We start from the raw sequence: 26,151 nt of genomic DNA on the forward strand, positions 1-26,151 counted from the left end.
CCTCTGACCAATCTTTCCTTTCTCTACCAAGGTTAGATCAACAACATGATCAGGGAGTAACCATGGAGGAACATTCCCTATCACCACAGAAGGGCCAACATCTAACTTCCTCAAACCACTCTCATTAGCAAGCTTTCCAACTGTCCAACCAAAACCACTGCCTTGTCTACTAGTATATTCCCAACAGTCATCTAGAACAGTAGCAGTGGGATGCTCAACCTCACAGCTTTTCAACCTAACACAATAAGCTAATGACCATTTTTATACCGTATATCCAGACATCTCACCTGCCTCCACTAGTAAGGCACATACAGATCTCGATTTAAATGCACCAATACATATCTTTAAATCTATATACTGGATTCTGCCCAGCTTCTGAAGCCAAGTCTTCAACGCTGTTCCATAAACTATACACCTGTAATCAATTGTCGTCCTGATCAGAGCTCTATAAATATCCATAAACGATTGTCTGTCAGCACCCCATTCATAACCAGAGACCAAGCGCATAAGATTTACTACCTTCTTACACTTTCTTTAAACATTTAGGACATGATTTTCCCATGTATATCGCTCATTGAACCATAGACCCAAACATTTGTCCTTAGAAACTCTCCTCATAGGCTGTCCATACAGAAACAACTGTAAATTATCAGCAACTTTCTTCTTCGAGAACATAAAACAAGTCTTTGCCACTGACAATTTAAAAACCCAGTCAATCGACCATCTTTCAACATCCACTATAGCTTGTTGAATAGATTTGATCACGAGAGACATTCCTTCCCCTCTTCCAAATAGCTCCATCATCAGCATATAGGGAAGCCCCCTACCTACATTCAAAAACACATCTTAAATCATAATGTTGAACAAAATTGGACTGATAGCACTGCCTTGAGGAGTACCATTGTCAACTCCATAGGCATCAGATAAAAATGGATCATATTTTAATTTAAAATGAGCGATTAAATAAGAAGGTCAAAACCCAGTTATATAATCTCCCACCAATACCAAGTCTTTCCATCTTAATTAGAGGTCGACCGATTATGATTTTTCAACGCCGATACCGATACCGATTATTGGATGACCAGACACCGCCGATACCGATTAATCGGCCGATTTTTTTATTTCTTTGTAATAATGACAATTACAACAATACTGAATGAACACTTATTTTAACTTAATATAATACATAAATACTATCAATTTAGCCTCAAATAAATAATGAAACATGTTCGATTTGGTTTAAATAATGCAAAAACAAAGTGTTGGAGAAGAAAGTAAAAGTGCAATATGTGCCATGTAAGAAAGCTAACGTTTAAGTTCCTTGCTCAAAACATGAGAACATATGAAAGCTGGTGGTTCCTTTTAACATGAGTCTTCAATATTCCCAGGTAAGAAGTTTAAGGTAGTAGTTATTATAGGAATTAAAGGACTATTTCTCTCTATACGATTTGTATTTCATATACCTTTGACTATTGGATGTTCTTATAGGCACTTTAGTATTGCCAGTGTAACAGTATAGCTTCCGTCCCTCTCCTCGCTCCTACCTGGGCTCAAACCAGGAACACATCGACAACAGCCACCCTCGAAGCAGCGTTACCCATGTAGAGCAAGGGGAACAACTACTCCAAGTCTCAGAGCGAGTGACGTTTGAAACGCTATTAGCGTGCACCCGGCTAACTAGCTAGCCATTTCACATCGGTTACACCAGCCTAATCTTGGGAGTTGATAGGCTTGAAGTCATAAACAGCGCAATGCATTGCGAAGGGCTGCTGGCAAAACGCACGAAAGTGCTGTTTGAATGAATGCTTACGAGCCTGCTGGTGCCTACCACCGCTCAGTCAGACTACTCTATCAAATATCAAATCATAGACTTAATTATAATATAATAAACACACAGAAATACGAGCCTTGGGCCATTAATATGGTCGAATCCGGAAACTATCATCTCAAACAAAACGTTTATTTTTTCAGTGAAATACGGAACCGTTACGTATTTTATCTAACGGGTGGCATCCCTAAGTCTAAATATTCCTGTTACATTGCACAACCTTCAATGTTATGTCATAATTACGTAAAATACTGGCAAATTAGTTCGCAACGAGCCAGGCGGCCCAAACTGTTGCATATACCCTGACTCTGCGTGCAATGAACGCAAGAGAACTGACACAATTTCACCTGGTTAATATTGCCTGCTAACCTGGATTTCTTTTAGCTAAATATGCAGGTTTAAAAATGTATACTTCTGTGTATTGATTTTAAGAAAGGCATTGATGTTTATGGTTAGGTACACGTTGGAGCAACGACAGTCCTTTTTCGCGAATGCGCACCGCATCGATTATATGCAACGCAGGACAGGCTAGATAAACTAGTAATATCATCAACCATGTGTAGTTAACTAGTGATTATGATTGATTGATTGATTGTTTTTTATAAGATAAGTTTAATGCTAGCTAGCAACTTACCTTGGCTTCTTACTGCATTCGCGTAACAGGCAGGCTCCTCGTGGAGTGCAATGTAAAGCAGGTGGTTAGAGCGTTGGACTAGTTAACATAAGGTTGCAAGATTGAATCCCCAAGCTGACAAGGTAAAAATCTGTCGTTCTGCCCCTGAACAAGGCAGTTAACCCACCGTTCCTAGGCCGTCATTGAAAATAAGAATGTGTTCTTAACTGACTTGCCTAGTTAAAAAATATTATAAAAAAATAATTATTATTATAAAAAAAATATTTAAAAATCGGCAAATCGGTGGCCAAAAATATCGATACCGATTGTTATGAAAACTTGAAATTGGCCCCAATTAATCGGCCATTCCGATTAATCGGTCAACCTCTAATCTTAATCAGTAGGCTTTCTCTCCACATACAGTAGTGTCATAAGCCTTTTCAATGTAAAAAAAGACAGTAGCCATTACTTCTTTCATGATCAGAGTTTTTTCAACTTCATTGCTCACCTTTATTAATGCATCCAAAGTAGATCAACCTTTACGGAATCCACTTTGACACTGACTCAATAAACCTCTATGTTCCAGGAAATATGACTGTCTATTGACTGTCATCTTTTCCATCAGTTTACACAAGTTAGAGGTCAGTGCTATTGGTCTATAACTGTCCGCTCATGAAGAGTCCTTACCAGGCTTTATAAAAGGTAATATTACTGCACGTTTCCAACCAGAAGGTATAACCCCCTCACTCCAAATCTTATTAAATAATCCTAGAATAACATGTATGACCTCATCAGGTAGATGCTTAAACATTACATAGCACAACTGATCATGACCTGGGGCAGTATGTCCACAGCCTAAAGGCTGAACGCATCTCATTTACAGTAAAATCAGCATCCAAAGAAGAGTCAGCAGTATCCCTTTTCTTATTAACATTAACATGAGCATTTAAAATGTCACACCTGCGTTGCTTATATACTTGATCCAAAGTTACCCCACTATGTACCCTAGCAAATGTCTTCCCCAACAAGTCAGCTTTTTCTTTATCAGTTACGGCCATTTTTTGACCCACAACCAAAACTGGAATTCAAGTTGACTTGCTTCTTTCAGTTATTTTCTTCAACATAGACCATACATCCCCCAGCTCAGTACCCCTGCCTGTTGTAGAGCAGAACTGTCTCCAAGCATTTCTCTTGACAGACTTAATGACCCTACGTACCAAAGCTATCTTCCTTTGGAAATCAACTAGATTCTCAGGAGTCATATTCCTATGCAACACTCTGTAAGCCCTATTTCTTTCTTGAATAGCTGCAGTGCACTCTTCAGTCCACCAAGGAACCACCTTCCTTTTCTCACCCACTTCACTCACTGGTACATATACACTTGCAGCACTCAAAATCAGAGAGGTTACAGAAGCAGCACATACATCAACCGGCCGGTCTAAAGACAACTGTCCAACAGACTTTAAGCAATGATCACCATCTTCTGAATGGTACCCTACCTGGAATAGTAACATCAAAGGTCATGGTACACGAAATTGGGAAATTATCACTTCCAACAGTAGAATCATTCATTACATTACATTCACACATAGATGCAATAGAGTACGAAGCCATTGTGAGGTCCAGGCAAGATGTAACCCCTCTAACAACATCAACTCTTGTACCACATCCATCATTAAGACATACACCGCCACCTACTGTACTGGAGTGTGAGGCCAGTTACGGCCTAACTATATACATTAAATGACCTTCATTAGTCCTGTTCCTCTGAGAAAGTGAAATTGAGCCACAGACAACAATTCGCTCCACCCAGTACACCACCCAAACCCCAACCCCGTCCAGCCTCTCTAACCCTTTCACACAATCTCTCCCTATCTACGTCATACAGTTCACAAAATATCAACACATGCTCCACCGTTTCCTCCACTAAACACTCATCACACAGGCCTGTTTCATGTCTCTCTATCATCATTGCCAGGTCGCAGTTGTAAATGAGAGCTTGTTCTCAACTGGCCTACCTGGTTAAATAAAGGTGAAATAAAATAAAAAATCCACAAAGTGACATTCAAATCTGTGTGCCCATACTGTGGTCTACTCCTCTGTCCTACATCCCATACTCCCCACCTCTTCCTTTACTGACCAGTGCATGGCAACAAAATGGCCTCCCCTTACTACTAGCATCACACTCCCTTTGCCAAAGATCAAGCCCTTTTGCCCGGTTCAAGGACTTGACTTCCCTGCGGCCCAGCGGGACCTGAATATAAACCCCCTCTCTCCTCACAGCACTCTTAGCCACCGCATCGCCCTTCTCATTACCCTCCACACCCACATGGGCGGGAACCCAGCAAAAGTTTACCACCACTCCCATCCTCTCCAATCCATTAACAGCACCATCATCTCCACAAACAAGTCTCCCCTATCCGACCTGACCGTCTTCACACTACTCAACACTGCAACTGAATCAGAGCAGATCACCACTCTGAGTGGTTTATACACTGACACATAATCAGTTAAGCGCTTGCATACTCTAACATTGAAATCTGGGATATACACCCCAGCCCCCACCCTACCACTAACTGGATCTTTTGAACCATCTGTACATATCCTTAATAATGAATAAAAACAATTATCTATATATCTCTCCAGTCTCCACACACCATCTCACGTCCTCACGCAGTTTTATCCTGCCCTCAATCATGTCCACATCTAATGTACACTTGGTTTCGGAAATAGCCAGAGGAACGTTCCCCAATGCAATTGATAGCCCTACCTCTCTCTCCCCCAATCTCAGTGCCCTTGATTGTATCCTATCCAGGCGCTGTAGTACTGTTTTGGCTGCCGATCCATATACAAAGCACCCATAATCCAAAGATAACCTGATCAATGCCTGGTACATATACAACAGTCTTTGTCTATCCGACCCCTAATCATATCCTGCCACTGCCCTCATGAGGTTCAGCACCTTCCTACACTTAATTTCAATATACTCAACATGTCTCTTCTATGTAAGCCTCTCATCAAACCACATACCTAAATACTTCAACTCAGACACCCTACCTATATCCTGACCGTATATTTGCAGCCTAACATCTTTAACTTTCCTCCTAGAAAACACCATATAGCAGGACATGGCCACAGACATCCTCAACCCCCATGCTAAAGACAAATCTTCCACAACTCCCACAGCTTCTTGCAACTTTGTCATCACATATTTCACATTCCCACCTCTCTTCCATACAGCCCCATCAACGGCATACAAGGCCACACCCACTCCCTGTCCCACCTCAAATATGTCATCTATCATCAGGGTGAACAACACTGGACTAACCACACTTCCCTGAGGAGTACACTGTTCACATCAAACCACATTGACAATTCTGACCCCACCCTCACCCGTATGACTCGATCGAACAGGAAGTCCATGATCCAATTATACAGAATCCCTCAATGCCAAACAGCCCATGAGAGACGTGAAAAATTATTCCTTAGTTGTTAATTTTCTCGAAATCTAAAGGCACAAATTAGATTTGATACAATGTCTTAAGTAGTTGAACATGTTATTGCTCCAACCTCGTGAAAGTGACAAACGGACATGTTTTCATTTTTATCAAAAACAACTTTAAATCGAAAGTGCCTTTGATTTGACGGCATGCACATGCGCAGGTCGGCGAGATACGACCGTTACACGGTCATGGCTAGAAGGGATCTAGCATCAAATCTGATGTTAGTTTGACAAAAACTGGAACCCTTCTAGCCATGACCCCGTTAGACCTGATGACGTATTTCTATGCATGAGCTTAGCTAGCAAACGTCACCATGACACCGCCTACAAGTGTGATTGGGGATTTCTATAGGAGAAGCAGTTTAGTCTATCCTCATACTGTACTGTCTTTGCTACTTTGACGTTACTGTTGGTGCTTTCAAGACAACTGGTGCCGCGTTCAAAACAACTTGGAACTGGGAAATCTCAGATTTCCGACTTCAGTGCATTCTAAACAACTGGGAACCCGGGAAAAAACTATTTGAACGGTCATCCAACTCGTAATTCTAACTCGGGAACTCTGGCCTCTTTCTACTCTTTCTAGAGCTCCGACTTTCTGACCTGAAGATCTCTGACGTCATGATTTGACCTCGTATTTTTTTGGGAATTCCCAGATGTTTTGAACACGGCATGGGAACTTTGAAAAAAAACTAGGTCAAATCATGACGTTGGTCTGAGTTTCCGACTTGGAATTTCGAGTTGGATGACTGTTCAAAATGATTTTTCCCAGTCGGAGCTAGTTTTTCCCAGTTGTCTTGAACACACTAAAGTCGGAAGTTGGAGATTAACGAGTTCCGAGGTCCCAGTTATTGTGAACACAGCATTTGCGGCACAAGCTGTTGATTGTGCTACTCTCTCTCTCTCTCTCTCTCTCTCTCTCTCTCTCTCTCTCTCTCTCTCTCTCTCTCTCTCTCTCTCTCTCTCTCTCTCTCTCTCTCTCTCTCTCTCTCTCTCTCTCTCTCTCTCTCTCTCTCTCTCTCTCTCTCTCTCTCAATTCAATTCAAATGGCTTTATTGGCATGGGACACATATGTTTACATTGCCAAAGCAAGTGAAATACACTGCTCAAAAAAATTAAGGGAACACTAAAATAACACATCCTAGATCTGAATGAATGAAATAATCTTATTAAATACTTTTTTCTTTACATAGTTGAATGTGCTGACAACAAAATCACACCAAAATAATCAATGGAAATCCAATTTATCAACCCAGTGAGGTCTGGATTTGGAGTCACACTCAAAATTAAAGTGGAAATCCACACTACAGGCTGATCCAACTTTGATGTAATGTCCTTAAAACAAGTCAAAATGAGGCTCAGTAGTGTGTGTGGCCTCCACGTGCCTGTATGACCTCCCTACAACGCCTGGGCATGCTCCTGATGAGGTGGCGGATGGTCTCCTGAGGGATCTCCTCCCAGACCTGGACTAAAGCATCCGCCAACTCCTGGACAGTCGGTGGTGCAACGTGGCGTTGGTGGATGGAGCGAGACATGATGTCCCAGATGTGCTCAATTGGATTCAGGTCTGGGGAACGGGCGGGCCAGTCCATAGCATCAATGCCTTCCTCTTGCAGGAACTGATGACACACTCCAGCCACATGAGGTCTAGCATTGTCTTGCATTAGGAGGAACCCAGGGCCAACCGCACCAGCATATGGTCTCACAAGGGGTCTGAGGATCTCATCTCGGTACCTAATGGCAGTCAGGCTACCTCTGGCGAGCACATGGAGGGCTGTGCGGCCCCCCAAAGAAATGCCACCCCACACGATGACTGACCCACCGCCAAACCGGTCATGCTGGAGGATGTTGCAGGCAGCAGAACGTTCTCCACTGCGTCTCCAGACTCTGTCACGTCTGTCACGTGCTCAGTGTGAACCTGCTTTCATCTGTGAATAGCACAGGGCGCCAGTGGCGAATTTGCCATTCTTGGTGTTCTCTGGCAAATGCCAAACGTCCTGCACGGTGTTGGGCTGTAAGCACAACCCCCACCTATGGATGTCGGGCCCTCATACCACCCTCATGGAGTCTGTTTCTGACCGTTTGAGCAGACACATGCACATTTGTGGCCTGCTGGAGGTCATTTTGCAGGGCTCTGGCAGTGCTCCTCCTGCTCCTCCTTGCACAAAGGCGGTCCTGCTGCTGGGTTGTTGCCCTCCTACGGCCTCCTCCACGTCTCCTGATGTACTGGCCTGTCTCCTGGTAGCGCCTCCATGCTCTGGACACTACGCTGACAGACACAGCAAACCTTCTTGACACAGCTCGCATTGATGTGCCATCCTGGATGAGCTGCACTACCTGAGCCACTTGTGTGGGTTGTAGACTCCGTCTCATGCTACCACTAGAGTGAAAGCACCGCCAGCATTCAAAAGTGACCAAAACATCAGCCAGGAAGCATAGGAACTGAGAAGTGGTCTGTGGTTACCACCTGCAGAACCACTCCTTTATTGGGGGTGTCTTGCTAATTGCCTATAATTTCCACCTGTTGTCTATTCCATTTGCACAACAGCATGTGAAATTTATTGTCAATCAGTGTTGCTTCCTAAGTGGACAGTTTGATTTCACAGAAGTGTGATTGACTTGGAGTTACATTGTGTTGTTTAAGTGTTCCCTTAATTTTTTTGAGCAGTATAGATAATAAGCAAAAGTGAAATAACCTCTCTAGGGTATGTGGGACGAAATCGTCCCACCTACTCAACAGCCAGTGGAATCCCGTGGCGCGATATTCAAATACCTTAGAAATGCTATTACTTCAATTTCTCAAACATATGACTATTTTACACCATTTTAAAGACAAGACTCTCGTTAATCTAACCACACTGTCCGATTTCAAAAAGGCTTTACAACGAAAGCAAAACATTAGATTATGTCAGCAGAGTACCCAGCCAGAAATAATCAGACACCCATTTTTCAAACTAGCATATAATGTCACATAAACCCAAACCACAGCTAAATGCAGCACTAACCTTTGATGATCTTCATCAGATGACACTCCTAGGACATTATGTTATACAATACATGCATGTTTTGTTCAATCAAGTTCATATTTATATCAAAAAACAGCTTTTTACATTAGCATGTGACGTTCAGAACTAGCATACCCACCGCAAACTTCCGGTGAATTTACTAAATTACTCACGATAAACGTTCACAAAAAGCATAACAATTATTTTAAGAATTATAGATACAGAACTCCTTTATGCAATCGCTATGTCCGATTTTAAAATAGCTTTTCGGCAAAAGCACATTTTGCAATATTCTGAGTAGATAGCTCGCCATCACGGGCTAGCTATTTTGACACCCACCAAGTTTGGCACTCACCAAACTCAGATTTACTATAAGAAAAATTGGATTACCTTTGGTGTTCTTCGTCAGAATGCACTCCCAGGACTTCTACTTCAATAACAAATGTTGGTTTGGTTCAAAATAATCCATAGTTAAGTTCAAATATCCTCTGTTTTGTTCGTGCGTTCAAGACACTATCTGAAGGGTGACGCGCCCGGCGCGTTTCATGACAAAACAATTCTAAATATTCCATTACCGTACTTCGAAGCATGTCAACCGCTGTTCAAAATCAATTTTTATGCAATTTTTCTCGTAAAAAAGCGATAATATTCCGACCGGGAAACCCTGTTTTCGTTCAAAGACTAAAAATCTAAAATGGACTCTTCTCGTGCACGCGCGTCCCAGTCTCATTGTTCTCTGATCGACCACTTACCAAATGCGCTACTGTTTTTCAGCCATGGCCTGCAAAGTCATCATTCAACGTTCTGCCGCCTTCTGAGAGCCTATGGGAGCCGTAGAAAGTGTCACGTTACAGCAGAGATCCTCAGTTTTCAATAAAGAGAGTGTAGAAGGCCAAGAAATGGTCAGAGAGGGCACTTCCTGTAAGGAATCTTCTCAGGTTTTTGCCTGCCATATGAGTTCTGTTATACTCACAGACACCATTCAAACAGTTTTAGAAACTTTAGGGTGTTTTCTATCCAAATCAAACAATTATATGCATATTCTAGTTTCTGGGCAGTAGTAATAACCAGATTAAATCGGGTACGTTTTTTATCCGGCCGTGCAAATACTGCCCCCTACCCTAGAGAGGATAAACAATAAAAAATGAACAGTAAACATTACTCTCTCTCTCTCCACTTGTGTGTGTATGTTTGCTTTGTATGTAATGAGCAATATCTAGCCAGTTCAGACTGAATTAGGAATTTACATGGTCAGATAAGTGTTTCTTATATACGTTTGTCATATTTCTGCTGTTGGGAAGAGAATAGGATGTTATGCAGAAAAATATGTTGGAAGGACAAAGCTATATATGTTTACGCACATGGAAGTCAGTGATTCATGTTTACTAGCTTAATGAGGCAATACAAACGTGATGTGACTAAAATGAAAGGTAATTTAGTTGACTAAAATGGCCTACTGTTTTCATCATTTTGACAGTAACTAGACTTAATCATTATTCAAATGACAAAAATGTGACTAAGACTTAATGATATTTTAGTCAAAATGACTAAGACTAGACTAAATCTAAAAAAGAGTGCCAACATGAGCACTGTGCCGTAACTTTCACATCACCGCCGTCATTTTACTTTCTATGAATTTGTAACAGTCTACGAATGTGTGTCAACAATCTCGAATACTGTCACGCGCACATAGGGCCAAATCTAACGTTGAGACAAAATAACAAATAACCTACTACCACATGTAACTAGTGGGTGTAGATTCACTTCTGGTTAGTTAACAGTATCTTTCCTGATACCTACAACAAGACAATTACATTTCCTTTCCTAAAAGGAATGTCAGAAGTGGGATTCGAACCCACGCCTCCAGGGGAGACTGCGACCTGAACGCAGCGCCTTAGACCGCTCGGCCATCCTGACGTTCACTTGTCAGAAAATTATAACACTTATGAACACAGACTTCGGACTAGCGCTTGTCTAATAAGACAGTTGAAAAGATAGTTAGTGATAATAGTACGGCGAATAACAACTGATCTAATCAGACGGTTGAAAATATAGTTCGTGGTAATAGTACGGCGAATAACAACTGATCTAATCAGACGGTTGAAAATATAGTTCGTGGTAATAGTACGGCGAATAACAACTGATCTAATCAGACGGTTGAAAATATAGTTAGTGATAATAGTACGGCGAATAACAACTGAATAAGTCATGAAACAAGGAAGTTTATCTGCGAGCAAGCAAGCAAATGAGCAGCTAGCTATCATGCATAATTCCTAGCAGCTAGCTAACGTTAGCATGTGGTTTCAAACTCTAGGCAGATAATTCTGTCTCCTGATATGACCTCCTCCTGGCATCACTGCACGCACTCCGCCTGTGTTGATGGAGATGTCTACACACCAAGTGCCACGGCTGCGTACTTGGGGAAGGAAGGAGCAAGAACAAGACCTCCTGAGGACCACAGACAACTTTAAATCTCTTATTCATAGTCTGTGTACATGTTGACAGAGGTGTCTGACTCGCTGTCCTTACTTCAGTGTTACTGTTGTAGTGAAAGAGGGGATTCATGACTCACCTGGGGTGTAATTTCAGGGAATCACTCGATCTGGGTTGTCCCTGCCCTGTGTGTCTACACAACCAGCCTACAGCAGCAATGCTTCCTAAGGTAGGATGGGCTATGCTCCAAAAATACTCCTGCTCTGTTATTAAAACTTGGCTTATCCACTCACTGACTGTATATCACTATAAACCAGACTTGACCTTTACAGCCTGCCATGTTGTTTTCATATCCTCTCTGACCTCCCAAGAAGGGAGTCACATAGTAGTGGTGTGTGACTGGTCATACTGGTCAACTGTCATCATTACCTAGGTGATATGTGGATGAAGTTCTGTGAGCAGTAGACACCCCATTTTCCCGAAATCTTACTGTCACAGCATTCCTCAGTTCAATGTCTAACACACTTATCTCTCTCTTTTGGGTGGGGCAGAGTGATCACCGGATTGTTTGCCCCCTTTGTCAGCAGGACAGAGGGGCTTCTGTGTGTCAGCAAAAGCAAGCACCACCCAAGCATGTAACAGCACAGTGAGAATCTGCTGCCATCAGAGTGATTAGAGATGTTATTGTTAGAGATGTTATTGTTCCCTCCACTTTCCACTCACACAATTCCATAGGCCTCATTTCTTATTTATAGTCACTGAGAATTAACCAAATATGTCACACACTGTAGCAAAGGGGCTCAGTGCTGTCATGGTGATGAAGAAATTTCCCTCATATTGTTTATCTTGTAGTGTGTCTCCTTACTCCATTATTGGAATATGACTTCCTGACACACGGTCTGGCTGGCAAACACACATACCTCTTACACACTCACCATTCCATTACTCATAAATTGTATCTTCACACAGCCTAATAAGTACAACTGATAGTGAGCATGTACACACTCAAAAAGTACTCTATTATATTTTTTTACTATATTGTATATTAGTAATAGAATGGTGGACTTGAATCCTATGACTTGGACTTAAGTTGAGTCTCACAAATTTAATAATGACTTGAACTTGGAGCGTTGACCCTCATGACATGACATTGAATGACAGATGATATATGAGATGATATTTCAACACCATGCGTTCCAGTATAAAAATATCCCTTCTTGCTTTTACTATTATTCTTTAACTTTGGGACATAGAGACATCATATGGATAAGTAAAAAGATCACCGTTATGATATTTCAACACAATGTATTTTAGTAGAAATACCCTTCCCACTTTTCACATAATTTCAGTAGAAATACACTTTCAGCTTTTTATTTAACTAAGCAAGTCAGTTAAGAACAAATCATTTTTTTACAATGACAGCCTACCCCAGCCAAACCATAACCTGGACAACACTGGGCCAATTGTGCCTCACCCTATGGGACACTCAATCACAGCCAGTTGTGATACAGCCTGGAACTGAATTAGGGTCTGTAGTGGTGCCTCTAGCACTGAGATGCAGTGCTTTACACCGCTGAGCCACTCAGGAGCCCCAGCTTTCACTGTATTGGATGTGTAATCGATGTCCTATAGTTGATGTTAAACGTTTGTTTAAATGGATGTTTAACTTTTTATTTAAATCCAGCTTGGGTTTGATTATTTTGCTTTACCATGTGCCAGGAAAAATAGCTCCAGTCAATGTCCTGGACTGCAATTCAGCTGAACAAAATCTTATTTTCCTTCTCAAGTATATCATGCTGTAAACTTATTCAACTTGTATATTTTGTAATTGGTGACTTTCAGGCTTTATACAGAAAGAAAAAAAGTGGCCATATATGCAAAATTGTATATGATGCAAAACATTTACTGGAAAACTGTTGGATTAGTAAAAGTGTGCCCTATGCCCTGAACCCTTTATCCGCTTAACAAAGAACACAGTGTCTGAGCTTAGATCACAGTGGGAGAAAAAGGTTCCCGCACACGGCTGACACAAACTATAGTAAATATTTGGGCTCTCATGCTTTTTTCAGTGGAAGTAAAATATTGAAGTAGGCAGAGCTTGTGCTTCCCAATTCAAGCTTGTACACACACACACACACGCATGGGCACGCATCCAATCACGCACGTACACACACATGCACCCACAGATTGTGGGTACACCTCTGTTCTGGATCTCCACAGAGTGTGATGTCAGAGGTCAGGGAGAACAGTGAACGGGAGGTGTGTATGGGTGAACATGTGTATTGGAGCACTAGGACAGAGCCATTCCTCTCCAGTATAAATACTGGGTCCTGGTGGAGACGGGTAGAAAAGTGATGCATACACCTTCAGGACTGTGTGAAAAGACAAAAGAGGAGTCAAACGTATCATAAAAGGAGGTTACACGGCAGAGAAGAGAAGATTCACAGAGGAGTTATTCACCACAAAGAGTGGAGAATGGCCGACCAAAACGGTAAGGGATTTAGCATTATTTCACATATTTTTTTAAACCATTGGTAGTGCCCTCCGAAGTAGAGGAGACAAATATTCCAAGCAATTTCTATATCTGTGAAAAATGTGCTGCCGGAGGAATTCACAGCAGTGTGCTAAGGTCACTCATTCTAATTTAAGCAATGCATACCAGGAGAGCATGAGACCAACAGGCTCACACGCGCTAATCATACAAATATGAGGATGGAGCAGAGGTGTTATCTGACAAAGTTTATTCTCAAATGTGTACATTTCTAAATTTAAACAGAATATACAGTAGATCTGTGTTTCTCCTTGTCAAAAATGAAAGTTGGTCTGTCTCTGTCTGTGTCTCTGTGTGTGATCATAGTATATGGCACACAAGTGTGTCTAACCTCAGGAATGGCTGGAGGATGACTTCAGTTTGATGGCTTAGATTGGTCTCTTTTGTGCCAATCTGACCTGGCAAACCAGGTCTATACTTACTTATTACTTGATGGTTTATAAAGTATATCTGCAAAAAGCATCAAACTTTGTTATTATTCACCTCTGTTCTTTAAAAAAAGCTTTCTCCCGCGCTACTGTTACAATATAGTATTAACATACATTTCTGGCAATCATTGTCATAACCCTTTAATATCAAAACAGCAATGTTAATGTTTTCACACAGTGCCACATGCTTGAGTGGAGTTGTCTACCTACAGTAGCTTCTATAAATATGAAGTGGGGTCCTTGACTTTATGACTCACACTGATAGTCAGGCTCAAATAGATGACTTGCCTGACCTTTCTGTGGTTTGACCTGTACAACATGGGACCATTATGATTGATATGACTAAACTAGAGATCTCTCTAGAAATATGAATATCTACAAGAGTAATAGTACAGGTGTGGTCTGGTTACCCCCTAAGACATCCTTTTGAACTCATTATTTGTAACTATACAGTAGAATAGGTTTTTATTAGAAGTGACTGAACCCTATGCTTTTTCTTTCATTGTGTTCCAGGTGTATTCATGGGGATGGACCTGCGTTGCCAGGTGAACAGCCATGCCCATCGTACAGAGGAGATGGACGTGGAAAGGCTGCTGGTTCGTAGGGGGCAGCCCTTCTCCCTTGCCTTGCAGTGCTTCACAACCCTGCCCCCTAAACACAAACTAGCCATGATCTTGCATCTAGGTAAGCAACTCAAGGACAAGGACCATAAGCTTAAGTCAGCAATAGAGTGGATACTACAGCACAGTGGGAGGAGGAGTTAGTTATGATTGACAGATATAAAAATAAAATGGTCTGGTAAAACAGCCTTGACTGACAGTATATGTGTGGTTTTGTTTGTGTGTTTAGGTAAGGAGGGTGAGGTGGTTGTGAAGGTGTTGGATGCCCGTGCTGGCAGTGACAAGTGGTGGTTCCGCCAGCAGGGGGCTCAGAGTGAGGTGCTGCTGACGATCCACAGCCCAGCAGACGCCCCTGTGGGACTCTACAGTGTGACAGTGCTGCTCCTCTCCCCTGACGGACACATCCTGGAGAAGACAACACCAGACACGTTCTACCTGCTCTTCAACCCCTGGTGCAAAGGTGAGCTCACATGCATGCGCTGCGTGCACATGCACACACACACTAGTTGAATCAGTAAAGAAATATTGAAAGTGCTCAGTGTTGTGGCACTGCACCGAGTCCTGTTTTATATGCTCTTTTGGTAAGGTGGAGGGCTCAGGGAAGATACTGTCTTCAGTTGCGTATTTGTGTCCGTCCCTGTAATTACTTTGAAATACATTTGAGCCGAACATGAAATTATAACAACATATAGAAAAATATGAAATTAGTGGAACAGATTGCTTATATGAAAGTTGTCAGTTGTGTGATATCACTACAATAAGAATGCCTCACTCTTCTCTGGGTCTTTGTTTTTCTCCCTCCCAGCTGACTCTGTGTACCTCCCTGATGAGGAGCTGCTAGAGGAGTACATCCTGAATGAAAATGGCCTCCTTTACCAGGGTTCCTGGGACCAGATTTCCTCACTACCCTGGAACTTTGGACAGGTAGCAAACATACAGCACTTCTGAAGGACAGACAGCCAACACAGCTGAGACAGAATAGAGAGCCCAAACCTGTTGATCCCATTATCAACCCATCGATCCAATGAGAACCAGATCTCAGTGATGTGCAGCCTGAATCACAGTTCTAGCTGAGGCGGTTCCAAACTGAAAGATAAACAACGGGGCATGTGGGTGGGTGTTGGCAGCTAGTGGTTTCTGTCAAGTCTGAAGGCTTGATGGTGGCCTGTGTGAATTGTCACAGCTTGGTGTCGTTTGGAGACACCATGCACCAGCTGGCAGAGGAAATGTCTTTGGTGGATGTAAGACATTTTTACACTGGATGTGTGAAAATGCCAACCACTCAAACATGGGTTTGTCTCATCTGAGAGAGACAGAGACATAGTCACATAGAAATTGAGAAAGAGACAGACAAACAACCTGCATGGCTTATTGTCTACATCTAGTGAGGAGAAAGTACATAGAGTCACAGTCACACTCAACAATTCTATGTATGTATTTTAACACTGGTTTGAGATTTGTATCTATATCATCATGAGCTCACTTAATGCATTCTCATAATATTTTTACGTATAATCCCTCATGTCATTTTTCATAGTTTGAACAAGATGTGGTGGACATCTGTTTTGAAATCCTGGACAATTCACCTGCTGCACTGACAAACCCAGAGATGGACACAGCCAACCGAGCAGACCCAGTGTACGTGAGCAGGACAATTACTGCCATGGTAAGGTTCACCCTATAACTTCATTATTTCTACACATTGGGAATAGTTATAATCTCACAGTAATTAACCTACCTACTCTACACCTGTGCAGGTGAACGCTAATGATGACCGTGGCGTGGTGTCGGGGCGTTGGGACGGGAAGTACGATGACGGGGTGCCGCCCACACGTTGGACTGGCAGTGTGCCCATCCTCAGGCGCTGGAGTGAGGCCGGGGCACAGAGGGTGCGCTACGGACAGTGCTGGGTGTTCTCAGGCGTAGCCTGTACAGGTGAGAGACACATATGTGGACAATTACAAATAGCTAGGTGTCTGGTTAGACTGTAAACTCTCCTTCCAGACTCACATTAAGCATCACCAATCCAAAATTAAATCTAGAATCGGCTTCCTATTTTCCAACAAAGGATCCTTCACTCATGCTGCCAAACATACTCTCGTAAAACTGATTATCCTACCGATCCTTGACTTCGGCGATGTCATTTATAAAATAGCCTCCAACACTACTCAGCAAATTGGATGCAGTCTATCACAGTGCCATCTGTTTTGTCGCCAAAGCCCCATATACTACCCACCACTGCGACCTGTATGCTCTCGTTGGCTGGCCCTCGCTTCATATTCGTTGCCAAACCCACTGGCTCCAGGTCATCTATAAGTCTTTGCTAGGTAAAGCTCCGCCTTATCTCAGCTCACTGGTCACCATAGCAGCACCCGCTCCAGCAGGTATATTTCACTGGTCACCCCCAAAGCCTATTCCCCCTTTGGCCACCTTTCCTTCCAGTTCTCTGCTGCCAATGACTGGAACGAATTGCAAAAATCACTGAAGCTGGAGACTCATATCTACCTCACTAGCTTTAAGCATCAGCTGTCAGAGCAGCTCACAGATCACTGCACCTGTACATAGCCCATCTATGAATAGCCCATCCAACTACCTCATCCCCATACTGTTATTTATTTATTTATTTTGCTTCTTTGCACCCCAGTATCTCTACTTCCACATTCATCTTCTGCATATCTATCACTCCAGTGTTTAATTGCTAAATTGTAATTACTTCGCCACTACGGCCTATTTATTGCCTTTCCTTCCTAATCTTACCTCATTTGCACACACTGTATATAGATTTTCTTTATATTGTGTTATTGACTGTACGTTTGTTTATTCCATGTGTAACTCTGTGTTGTTGTTTGTGTCGCAATGCTTTGCTTTATCTTGGCCAGGTCGCAGTTGTAAATGAGAACTTGTTCTCAACTGGCCTACCTGGTTAAATAAAGGTGAAATAAAAATAAAATAAAAACATAGGAGACAACACATTGACACAAGATGGCTCTCTCTCTTTGGCTCTCTCTCAGCTAATTTCCTAACACTCTCTGGTTCTATATTTGCACTATCAAATATTTCATTCAGCTACACTATATTAGGCTATAAACAGACTATATGCTGTTTGCTGATTGGTTACTTTCTCTCACCCATCACACAGTTCTTCGCTGTCTGGGCATACCCACTCGCCCAGTTACAAACTACTCCTCTGCCCATGACACTGATGGCAACCTGAATGTGGACTATCTGTACGATGAGCAGCTGGAGAGTGTATCTGAAAGCAGGAAGGACATGATCTGGTAAGGCTCACAACCTACACTTCCATAGTTTTCATGTTGCTTTCATTTCTAGATATCAGCTTAGAATTATGCAGAATCAGCACTGTATGTGTGTGTGTGTGTGTGTGTAGGAACTACCATTGCTGGGTGGAGTCCTGGATGGACAGGGAGGATCTTCCTAAAGGCTATGATGGGTGGCAGGCTCTGGATCCCACCCCACAGGAGAGGAGTGATGGTACGGTCCCACTTCATATTCATGACCAGTCTTGGTTTACTAAGCCCCTTTAAAGCTATTTTTTATGGTTGGGCTACTACAGGAAGTTACATTTCATACATGTTTTTTCTGTAAAGCTGTTTTTCTTGCCCTCATCCCTATCTCCTCCTTCTCAGGGGTGTACTGTTGTGGGCCCTGTCCAGTGAAGGCAGTGAGGGATGGTGATGTGGGGATGAAGTATGATGCAGCCTTCGTGTTCTCTGAGGTGAACGCAGACCTGGTCACCTGGATAGTCTACCCAGATGGCCAACGCTCACAAGTTTCCCTCAACCAGAATACAGTGGGCCAAAACATCAGCACCAAGAGTGTGTACGGAGACTACAGAGAGGACATCACTAAACATTACAAATACCCCGAAGGTATTCACTTCCTTCCTTTAAACAAACATACTGTAATGTTCACACCTGCACAAATACTAGCACAGATGGGAAGAGAACCTAAAGAGTACAGTAAGTAGACTGTTACACACTACAAATACCCCCAAGAGAAGGGTGTAACTTTGGACACATACCACACGAACACACCGTTAATTTAACAGTATGACATCCTCCTTCCTTTCTACCAGGTTCAGTGAAGGAGCGTGAGGTGTATGAGAAGGCAGGACGGCGGGTAACGCAGCCGAATGGAGCACCAGGGCAGCTGGAGCTGAAGATCAAACACGCCCAGGCCATCCTGGGGACAGACTTTGATGTGATAGTGGAGGTGCACAACGTGGGTGGGGAGGACACCCCAGCCCAGCTGACTGTGACGTCCAACGCTGTCACCTACAACAGCCTCCACCGGGGGGAGTGCCATAGGAAGACTGCCAGCCTGACTGTGCCAGCCCAGAAAGGTGGGCCTCAACTGCCATCACACAATCAAACGTTTTCGTGAAGTTTATCATTGTGCAATAGGCGAGAGGAATCAAGAATCATGACTGAAAACTTTGAACTAGTGTGAGACCCTGTGTTTGATTTGTTTTTTACTGGCACTGGGTCAGTCTGACCCCTGGTGTTCTTGTATGTTTAGGAACCGAGTAAACAATGCAAAACTATACCATGGAAAAGGTGTGAAACAATACAATAACATACTTTCTCCTCTCATCCCTATTATTCTCAAAGCTCATAAGGAAGTGCTGCGGCTACGGTATGATCACTACGGGGCATGTGTGTCTGAGCATAACCTGATCAGGGTCACAGCACTACTCCAGGTCAGCGGCCAGCCCGAAGTCGTCTTACAAGAGGTCAACATCCAACTGAGCATGCCTCAGCTCCATGTCAAGGTACTATCTGGAACGGGAAATGGCTCTGGTGAAGCAATGCTTAAATTGAGTACTACTGGTCATGAGAATGGATATATTCAAGTGCAAACAGTGGTTTATAGTAATTGATTTAAGGTTGTTTGATACTGAAATGATAATTTCTGATGATGCCTGCACTGTCCATGTTCTTTCTCCAGGTAGTGGGAGATGCAGTTGTATCTCGGAAATTGATTGCCCACATCAGTTTCACCAATCCATTGCCTATTACCCTCAGAGGGGGCGTGTTTACTGTGGAGGGGGCAGGTCTGACAGCAGCGCGGGAGATCCAAGCACCGTAAGTATCTCTGTGTGTTGTATGTGAGAGAGGAGATCCAATCTTCATTGAATTTGTATACGCTTTTTCAGCAATGAGAGAATGTATGTAGACCTGAAACTCTTTCAAACCCAGGGCTCTTTAAAGATCTCGCACCCTGTGCAGCAGCTGAAGATTTAGAGAGGGATAGCATCTCAGAGAGCTCTTGGCTGCCACTGTAAATTCCTCAGCAAGGACATAGTCTGACCACATTGCAGGAGTAAAAATAACAAGATCTGCTTTTCTCTCGCTCCACCTCCCTTAAAAAGACAAAGAGAGAGCCTGACATATCCTCCTCATCATAGGCCAAAGACGACTAACCCCGCCCAGCGTGGCTCTCCAGGACCACAGGCCAAATGTTACCACACATAACCTCAAAAAGAGCTGCCAGTGTAAACATATGCCCTCAGACTAAACACAGGATAATTTCTCTGCCGGCCATCTGGTTGAATTTAACATTCTTTGACAAAACATCACACTTCCTGGATAGACCTAGCCTACCTAATTTTTTGGTCATCTCATGTAGCTCAAGTGTGAAGGAAAAAAAAAATCCACATTTTTATAGAAGCATTAGGGTTGGGCAGTCATATCGTTTCTGTACCATACTGGGGTATACGGTATAACCAAAGATTTTTTATAAATAACCCAAGACAGACCAGAACTTAATCATAGTGGGCCGAACAAACAAGGTGGGCAGAGCCAAGCATGAGCTAGTGAGATCCTATTGGTGTGTTCTAGCATTTATTCGCTCTCTGTGAAACGCGCGTGTGAAATACTCAATTCGTGTGAAATACTTCTAAACTCCTTCTAAACTATTTTTAAACATTGGCAAAGGGTAAAGTCTACAAAATGCAGTCCTCACGGTTTGTTACAGATTTTAGTTTTGGAAACAGAAAACTGTATGGAGATCAAATGTTTTATAGATGAGAAAATGTGCAGAATGTCGGCAAAAATCCATCTCGCTCCATCTTCTCCCACTGCCGGCCACTGGGCTTCCTCTCATCACCATATTTGGTAATGAGTGGAAACACCAACCGGATGCTTCACATTTATACATCCAGTAAAATACCTGGCTCATTGTTCCAGCCATGGTATTACTCAATGTGCATGCACACAAGGGGCTGTATTAAAAAAAACACACAAAAAAATACAAATTTAGGCAGCAGGGATCTTGATCCAGGAGGGGATTGAATGTCTCTGCTGTAAACAAGAAGCTTGATTTTGACATCTAGCCACATATCTAGCCAGTTAGCAAACCAAATGCATAGCTGGAGCCCTGAGATGAATAATTTATTTGACACATCTTAGATTTCTTATAGTCATACTTAATTTATAAGCAGTGGCGTATCAGTTTCCCCCAACCCAATAAACACTTTTTCAGGGGAGTATTGAAAATCATACCATCTGTATTTTGAAATACCCCGGCATACGGTATTAAAGGTACAGTATATCAGCCAAGCCTAAGCAGCACATAGCCACAACTGCAATTTCTGGCAGCTAATCGAGTTTAAAATTCCAGCAGACCTGAATGTTAAACAATTTGTGTGGTCTTTCCCAGAAATATATGGCTACAAAAAGTTTCTATTACCAGACAATGTTTCTGAATGAGCTGGTTTTTGGTTCAGTGTTAAAATACACTGAACAAAAATATAAACGCAACATGCAACAATTTAAACGATTTTACTGTTACAGTTCAATTAAAGAAATCAGTCAATTGAAATAAATTCATTAGGCCCTAATCTCTGGACTTCACATGATTGGGCAGGGGCACAGCCATGGGTGGCTTGGGAGGACAGAGGCCCACCCACTTGGGAGCCAGGCCCAGCCAATCAGAATTTGTTTTTACCCACAAAACTGCTTTATTACAGACAGAAACACTCCTCCGTTTCATCAGCTGTCCAGGTGGCTGGTCTCAGTCGATCACACAGGTGATGGAGCCGGATGTGGAGGTCCTGGGCTGGCGTGGTTACACATGGTCTGTGGTTGTGAGGCTGGTTGGAAGTACTGCCAAATTCTCTAAAAAGACAGAGGCAGTTTATGGTAGAGAAATGAGCATTCAATTCTCTGGCAACAGCTCTGGTGGACATTCCTGCAGTCAGCATGCCAATTGCACCCTACATCAAAACTTGAGGCCTCTGTGGCATTGTGTTGTGTGACAAAACTGCACATTTTAGTGCCTTTTATTGTCCCCCAGCACAAGGCGCACCTGTGTAATGATCCTGATGTTTAATCAGCTTTTTGATATTCCACACCTGTCAGGTAGATTATCTTGGCAAAGGCCAAATGTGCACTGACAGGTATGTAAACAAATTTGTGCCCAAAATTGGAGAGAAATAAGCTTTTTGTGCATATGGAAAAATGCTGGGATCTTTTATTTCAGCTCATGAAACATGGGACCAACACTTTCCATGTTGCGTTTATATTTTTGTTCAGTATAGCGTGACATGTTTGACATGGCCTCATTGAACACAGCAGGAGACCTCCATTAGTATTTTAACCCTTAGTGGAACAGAGCAAGACTGAGTTGAAAGAACAATGTGTGCTTGTAGTGAAACGATTTCTTTTCTCCTACAGAGATGACATTGGACCAGGTCAAGAGGTCAAGGTCAAGTTGTCCTTCAAGCCCACCCGAGCAGGCCTGAGAAAACTGATGGTCGACTTTGATGCAGACAGAATAAGGGATGTTAAAGGCATTGCCACTTTGATTGTGAGAAACAAGTGAACGATCAATTAACAATGTATATCATATCATGTATATTTCTATATAAAAAAAATTACCCTGTAAATGCAATATGAAAGTGAGTTGCAAAATCATGTGTTGTTTTTTTCTATTGTTCTTGATGATCTTATGAAGGGATTTACAAACCTTGGCAAAGAAAGGTGGGTCTCTGAATCCAAAAGTATTGCTAGAGTCCGGAGACTAAATCTATTTGTGAGACAAATATAACCATACCCTTTGTCACGTAGAGTAGGCCAGAAGGCTAAACTGAAAAACCTAACCTCTATCAAATAAAATGATGGCGGAGCCGCAAAAGTACTTCTGTGCAAGGGTGTTTATTTATATAGTGAATCCGGAAGAAAAACAACAGTACTGCCATCCAAAGTATACATTATGGAGACAGCTTAAAAACAAACCAAAATGGTTCCCCCCTTGATCTGAAAGAGAGGCTCCTTTTGTAGGGGAAGCTCCTCCCATCAGAACATACCCAGCACTAATTAATTAAGCATTAAGCAATTACCTTCATCAAAGCCTACATTTTCCACTCAGCTAAACATAATTAATTATATTTGGAAAGTATTCAGACCCCCGTGACGTTTTCCACATTTGTGACTTTTTCCACATTTTGTTACGTTACTGTCACGTCCTGACCAGTATAAGGGGTTATTTGTTATTGTAGTTTGGTCAGGGCGTGGCAGGGGTGTGTTTGTTTTGTGTTATCGGGGTTTTGGGGTATGGTTCTATGTTTTTGTATTTCTATGTTTTTTCTATGTTGTGTATTTCTTTGTGTTGGCCTGGTATGGCTCTCAATCAGGAACAGCAGCTGTACATCGTTGTTGCTGATTGGGAGCCATACTTAGGTAGCCCTTTTTTCCACCTGTCTTTTGTGGGAAGTTGGTTTTGCACTGCTGTGTATAGCCTGCAATACTGTTTAGCTGTCATTCGTTTTGTGTAAATGTTCTAATAAAAAGTATTATGAGCATTCACGTACCCGCTGCATTTTGGTCTACTCACTACGATGGCCGTGACAGTTACAGCTTTATTCTAAAATTGATTAGATAGTTTTTTTCCCCTCATCAATCTACACACAATATCCCAAAATACAAAAGCAAAAGCAGGTTTGTAGAAATGTTTGCAAATTCATTAAAAATAAAAAATGGAAATATCACATTTACATAAGTATTCAGACCCTTTACTCAGTACTTTGTTGAAGCTCTTTTACCAGCGATTAAAGCCTCGAGTCTTCTTGGTTATGACGCTACAGGTTTGGGGCAGTATGGAGCTCTGTCGAGTTAGATGGAGAGCATCGCTGCACAGCTATTTTCAGGTCTTTCCAGAGATGTTTGATTGGGTTCAAGTCTGGGCTCTGGCTGGGCCACTCAAGGACATTCAGAGACTTGAACCGAAGCCAATCCTGCGTTGTCTTGGCAGTGTGCTTAGGGTTGTTGCCCTGTTGGAAGGTGAACCTTCACCCCAGTCTGAGGTCCTGAATGCTCTGGAGCAAGTTTTCATCAAAGATCTCTCTGTACTTTGCTCGGTTCATCTTTCCCTCGATCCCGATTAGTCTTCCTGCCGCTGATGAACATCCCCACAGCATAATGCTGCAACCACCATGCTTCACCGTAGGAATGGTGCCAGGTTTCCTCCAGATGTGACACTTGGCATTCAGGCCAAAGAGTTCAATCTTGGTTTCATCAGGCCTGAGAATTTTCTTTCTCATGGTCTAAGAGTCCTTTAGGTGCCTTTTGGCAAACTACAAGCAGGCTGTCATGTGCCTTTTACTGAGGAGTGCCTTTTATTGAGGAGTGGCTTCTATCTGGCCACTCTACCATAAAGGCCTGATTGGTGAAGTGCTGGTTGTCCTTCTGGAAGGTTCTCCCATCTCCACAGAGGAACTCTGGAGCTCTGTCAGAGTGACCATCGTCACCTCCCTGACCAAGGCCCTTCTCCCCCGATTGCTCAGTTTGGTCGGGCGGCCAGCTCTAGGAAGTGTCTTGGTGGTTCCAAACTTCTTCCATTTTAAGAATGGAAGAACCTTCAATGCTGCATAAATGTTTTTTGGTACCCTTCCCCAGGTCTGGGCCTCGACACAATCCTGTCTCGGAGCTCTATGGACAATTCCTTCGATCTCATGTCTTGGTTTTTGCTCTGATATGCACTGTCAACAGTGGGACCTTATATAGACCGCTGTGTGCCTTTCCAAATCATGTCCAATCTATTGAATTTACCACAGGTGGACTCCAATCAAGTTGTAGAAACATCTCAAGGATGATCAATGGAAACAGGATGCATCTGAGCTCATTTTTGAGTCTCATAGTAAAGGGTCTGAATACTTATGTTAATAAGGTATTTCTGTTTTAGTTTAAAAAATGTGCAAAGAACACCCAACTGTTTTCGCATTGTCATGATGGGTTATTGTGTGTAGATTGATGAGGAAAACATTTGATTTAATCCATTTTAGAATAAATCTGTTGCGTAACAAAATGTGGAAAAAGGGCAGGGTTCTGAATTCTTTCTGAATGCACTGTAAGTCCGATTTGGATATGTTTGGCTGTTTTTGTTGCATAACATGTAGAAGCTGTCTCTATTCAGGTTAAGAAGGGACTGCTAAATGCTAACTCCCGTTCACATAAGCTGGTTAGCACAGCTAGCATACCGAAATCGGTGGCTGTAATCAAATACGTTTTTAACTGTAATTCAGTTGATTGGTAACGATGACAAGAACATGTGTTAGGGTTGACATCCCCATACAATCATTATACTCTGATTTGTACCGCAACATAGTGTGAAATACACATATAAACAATAGCCTAAATGTCGTCTAATTATGCTGGGGGGCAATGAGGAGACTCAGGATCTTTCCCCCCCACAGCTCTTTCCCCCACGTGTTTCCATGGCAATTCCATTGTTTTGGTCGAGTTCAATTGACCTCATCACCGCAACTATGCGTAGAACGCATCATCGGGTCGAACGGTCATCTAGCGCCAAACTGCGCATGTGCAGGTCCTCAAATCCAAGGCACTCCTTCGATACAAGGTTGTTTTTGACGAAAATGAATATGTTTGTCACTCACGTGGTTGGAGTAATAACATTTTTCAACTGCTTAACTTCTTGCGGATTAGTGGGACGCTCCCATTTCGACAATTTCCGATTTCCGATTAAAATGCTAATCAATTTATAACATTTTTGCCATGCGTTTTTCTGGATTTTTTTGTTGTTATTCTGTCTCTCACTGTTCAAATAAACCTACCATTAAAATTATAGACTGATCATTTCTTTGTCAGTGGGAAAACGTACAAAATCAGCAGGGGATCAAGTACTTTTTCCCCTCA

At 42.5% G+C, this 26,151-nt stretch overlaps 1 protein-coding gene and 1 non-coding gene across 2 annotated transcripts; one reads left to right on the plus strand and one right to left on the minus strand.

The window, feature by feature from the left end:
• Positions 1–10,779: 10,779 nt before the first annotated feature.
• trnal-cag (transfer RNA leucine (anticodon CAG)) lies at positions 10,780–10,862 on the minus strand. Its single transcript has one exon. It is a non-coding gene; the product is annotated as a tRNA-Leu (tRNA).
• A 139-nt stretch (positions 10,863–11,001) lies between these two features.
• Positions 11,002–23,809, plus strand: LOC106573712 (protein-glutamine gamma-glutamyltransferase 2-like). The gene is made up of 13 exons (XM_014149013.3): positions 11,002–13,869; positions 14,871–15,041; positions 15,207–15,437; positions 15,783–15,901; positions 16,515–16,643; positions 16,735–16,912; positions 18,117–18,255; positions 18,366–18,469; positions 18,625–18,867; positions 19,074–19,340; positions 19,609–19,769; positions 19,946–20,082; positions 22,675–23,809. The coding sequence occupies exons 1-13, from the start codon at positions 13,854–13,856 to the stop codon at positions 22,820–22,822; spliced, it is 2,043 nt and encodes a 680-aa protein (XP_014004488.1). The 5' UTR covers positions 11,002–13,853; the 3' UTR covers positions 22,823–23,809.
• The last annotated feature ends 2,342 nt before the right edge of the window (positions 23,810–26,151 follow it).

Source organism: Salmo salar, chromosome 16 (assembly GCF_965601325.2).
Source record: "Salmo salar chromosome 16, fSalSal1, whole genome shotgun sequence".
In the NCBI taxonomy this organism is placed as follows: Eukaryota; Metazoa; Chordata; class Actinopteri; order Salmoniformes; family Salmonidae; genus Salmo; species Salmo salar.